This window comes from Hordeum vulgare, chromosome 3H (genome assembly GCF_904849725.1).
Source record: "Hordeum vulgare subsp. vulgare chromosome 3H, MorexV3_pseudomolecules_assembly, whole genome shotgun sequence".
Lineage (NCBI taxonomy): Eukaryota > Viridiplantae > Streptophyta > Magnoliopsida > Poales > Poaceae > Hordeum > Hordeum vulgare.
In genome coordinates this window covers 594,698,393-594,701,962 of record NC_058520.1, presented here as the reverse complement: position 1 = coordinate 594,701,962, position 3,570 = coordinate 594,698,393, and the positions used below count along the sequence as shown (strand labels likewise).

The following is a 3,570-nucleotide window of genomic DNA, read 5'->3' as shown; positions in this document are numbered from 1 at the left end:
TTTATATGCCAGAGAAGAGGTGTGCTTATCATTAAAGTACATATCTGTGAGTGGTCCAATTTCCGGTACCTATATAGCACAAAGCATGTGAATATATTTTCATTGTTGGGCCATCTTTTCCCGTTGGGCTGGTGACACCACTAAAATCCATCAACATTAACTGCTGGGACATAAATGCAGTGCCAACCATTTAGCAGTTCTACTCCATTAATGCAGAGGAGGCATGCCCACAGGAAGATATGCAGATGAACTGTACATGGACTGCCATGATGCAATTACAGATCTGACCTTGAGAGTCGGCTACCCTTACACTAACGTTGGCGTGTGCTAGTGTAATTTCACACGTCAAGCATGAGTACAAATACAGGCGCGCCGGCCAGTTTATGGCGTACACCAATAGAAGCGTGTACATTGTGCCGCTGGAGTAGATCCAGAGCTGGGCAATTCAGAGCCGTAGGGCAGGACAGGATGCCGGGGATGCGCGGCTCTACTCCGGTGCTTGCACTGGCGCTGCTCGTCGGAGTCCTCATCGCCGACGTCCCTGCAGGTATGTGTGAATCTGGTGTAGGAGTTTTGAAGTGGATCTGTTTTTCTGTTCTTTTGTCTTTTAACAAGAGGAGAAGTGGATCTGTGTAAGAATTGTACATCTTCCTTTTTGTAATAGATTATTATCCTAGAACAAAGGATTATGTATTACTGCGTTTTGATTCGAATGAATTCTTCTCTTATGATGTGGCCGATTTTTGGGGTAGAGTTATTAGAGAGGGAGCAGAGCCTGTTTTGTAAAGTAATTGGGTGTTTATACCTAAATTCATGTGAAAACGTTTCGTGGGCACACCGCTGGAAAAAAACAAGATTTCGGTATCCATATCTTTGTTAGACAGCTTTGCTCAGTGATAACTGATACTCCCTCCGTTCCTAAATATAAGACCTTATAGAGATTTCACTAGAGACTGCATACAAAGCAAAATGAGTGAATCTATGCTCTATAATATGTCTATATACATCCGTATGTAGTTTATAGTGAAAATCTCTAAAAGGTCTTATATTTAGGAACGGAGGAAGTATATTCTAGTAAATGTACACATATTTATTTTTTTAAATAATCAGTACACAGCTGTTTACGGATGCTACTTACTTTGGATTTATATACAAAGCTGATTTAATTTGTCTTTAGTCAGATATTTTTAAGTCTGACTAAACTTATCAAGAAAAATATTAGTAACATAGTACTTTTTTTGAGGGAAATATTAGTAACATATACAAGTTCTTATAGATACAGTATCAAAATATAAGGAATGGTACATCTAATGGTATTTCCTTTACTAATGCAGATGTCAATTTTATAAAAGTACAATATGAAAAAGTGATTTTTTTTTTCAACCCGGCAAACCCTTTTCCATTATACTTTCTTTAACAGAAATACAAAGTTCAACGACTATAGAGTGATGCCAACTGAAGAGGAGGAAGGAAAACATTAATGTGATTTATGTGGGTATTAATTTGCTTGAATTCATTCTTGGGTACAGGTGTGCAGTCCATTGGCGTGTGCTACGGCATCAACGGAAACAACCTCCCGCCGCCGAGCGACGTGGTGCAGTTCTACAAATCATTGGGGATCACCAGCATGCGCGTCTACTCCGTCCAGCTGCAGGCACTGGACGCGCTCCGCGGCTCCGGCATCAGCGTCATCCTCGGCACCACCAATAACGACGTGGCCGTCCTCGCCAGCAGCCTGTCCGCCGCCGCCGCCTGGGTGCAGGCCAACGTCAAGCCCTATTACCGCGCCGCCGTGGACGTACGCTACATCTCCGTCGGCAACGAGCTCGCCAGCGACACCGCGCAGGGCATCCTGGCGGCCATGCGGAACCTCAACGACGCCCTGGCAGCCGAGGGCCTGGGCGGCGCCGGCGCCGGCATCAAGGTGTCCACGGCGGTGAGGCTCGACGTGATCGCCAACTCCTTCCCGCCCTCCGCCGCCGTGTTCGCGCAGCCCTACATGGGAGACGTGGCCCGGCTCCTGGCCGCCACCGGCGCGCCGCTGCTGGCCAACGTGTACCCCTACATCGCCTACCGCAACAGCCCGCGGGACATACAGCTGAACTACGCCACGTTCCAGCCGGGCGCGACAGCGGTGAGGGACGCCGGGAACGGCCATGTGTACACGAACCTCTTCGACGCCATGGTCGACGCCATGTACGCGGCGCTCGAGAAGGCAGGGGCGCCAGGCGTGAGGGTGGTGGTGTCCGAGACCGGGTGGCCGTCCGCCGGCGGGTTCGCGGCCACGCCGGAGAACGCGCGGGCATACAACCAGGGCATGATCGACCATGTGGCCCGCGGCACACCCAATAGGCCTGGCCCCATTGAGGCCTATGTGTTCGCCATGTTCAACGAGAACATGAAGCCCGGGGATGAGACGGAGAGGAACTTTGGGCTCTTTTACCCCAACAAATCGCCGGTCTACCCCATGAAATTCAAATGAAGATCCCTAGGCGCGGCAGCGAACCACATGAACTCGCGTGGGTTTGGTGGACATTAAGTAGATTGATTGTGCGTGTGCGTGGATCTAAAATTTGAAAAGACATCGAAATAAATACTTTTTGTGTGGTGAAAATATAGGCTTGTATGTGCTCGTGGCTTTGTGCAGATATAGCTTGTTCCGTTGGTTTCCATTTTGGTGGCTTGTACTACAATATTTTTCTTAAGCTTCATGTTTTTCTTTCCCAAAAGATAAACGTGTAGAACGTTTACAAACCGTCCACACGCACGGATTACCGTCCGTTTGCTGTAGCACGAATCTTGGCAACTGATATCTGAATTTCTTTGTCACGTAGGACTGGGCTAGTGTGTGGACATTTAAACACTTCGCCCGCACGTTCGTTTCTCTCTCAGGGAGAATCTTTTTTGGTTTTCGGCTTAAAAATGTTTTATCTCCTAATAAGAAAATTCAATTAAAAATCCATTTTCATCATTAAATCCGTCTCGACGAGATCTTCAAAACTAGATCACATGTCCATATGTTTCGATGAGAATTGTTTCTGGGCAAAAGTTGCCATGATGTTACACTATAGTTGTGATAGTGTTTAAACTACAGTTGCCATGACATGTTCTATCTATGTTTTCATCTAGATTTAAAACTATTTTATATTTTGAACTACTTTTTACGGAAATTTTTATTAACTGACCATGGTAATTTAGTAATTAACCACGGTAAATTTAACGAATGGATCATGGCAATTTTTAGTAATCCATCATGGTAAATTTAGTTTATTGGTCATGGTAATTTTAGAATTTTGACCATCATCGATGAAAAATATTTGACCAAAAGTTGCCATGATGTTTACACTGTAGCTGCCATAGTGTTTAAACTAAAGTTGCCATGACATGTTCTACGTATTTTTCTTCTAGATTTAAAGGTACCGTCATATTTTCGACTACTTTTTATGGCATGTTTTATTAATTGACCATGATAATTTTTTTACCATGGTAATTCATCATGGCAATTTTAGTTTATGGTTCATGGCAATTCTAGTTTCTTAATTTCCCATTTTATAATATGTAAAAATTTAG

The 3,570-nt window shown here is 44.6% G+C and overlaps 1 protein-coding gene across 1 annotated transcript; it reads left to right on the top strand.

The window, feature by feature from the left end:
- The first annotated feature begins 405 nt into the window (after positions 1-405).
- LOC123445467 (glucan endo-1,3-beta-glucosidase GIV-like) lies at positions 406-2,670 on the top strand. Its single transcript, XM_045122451.1, has 2 exons — positions 406-547; positions 1,530-2,670. The coding sequence occupies exons 1-2, from the start codon at positions 469-471 to the stop codon at positions 2,480-2,482; spliced, it is 1,032 nt and encodes a 343-aa protein (XP_044978386.1). The 5' UTR covers positions 406-468; the 3' UTR covers positions 2,483-2,670.
- The last annotated feature ends 900 nt before the right edge of the window (positions 2,671-3,570 follow it).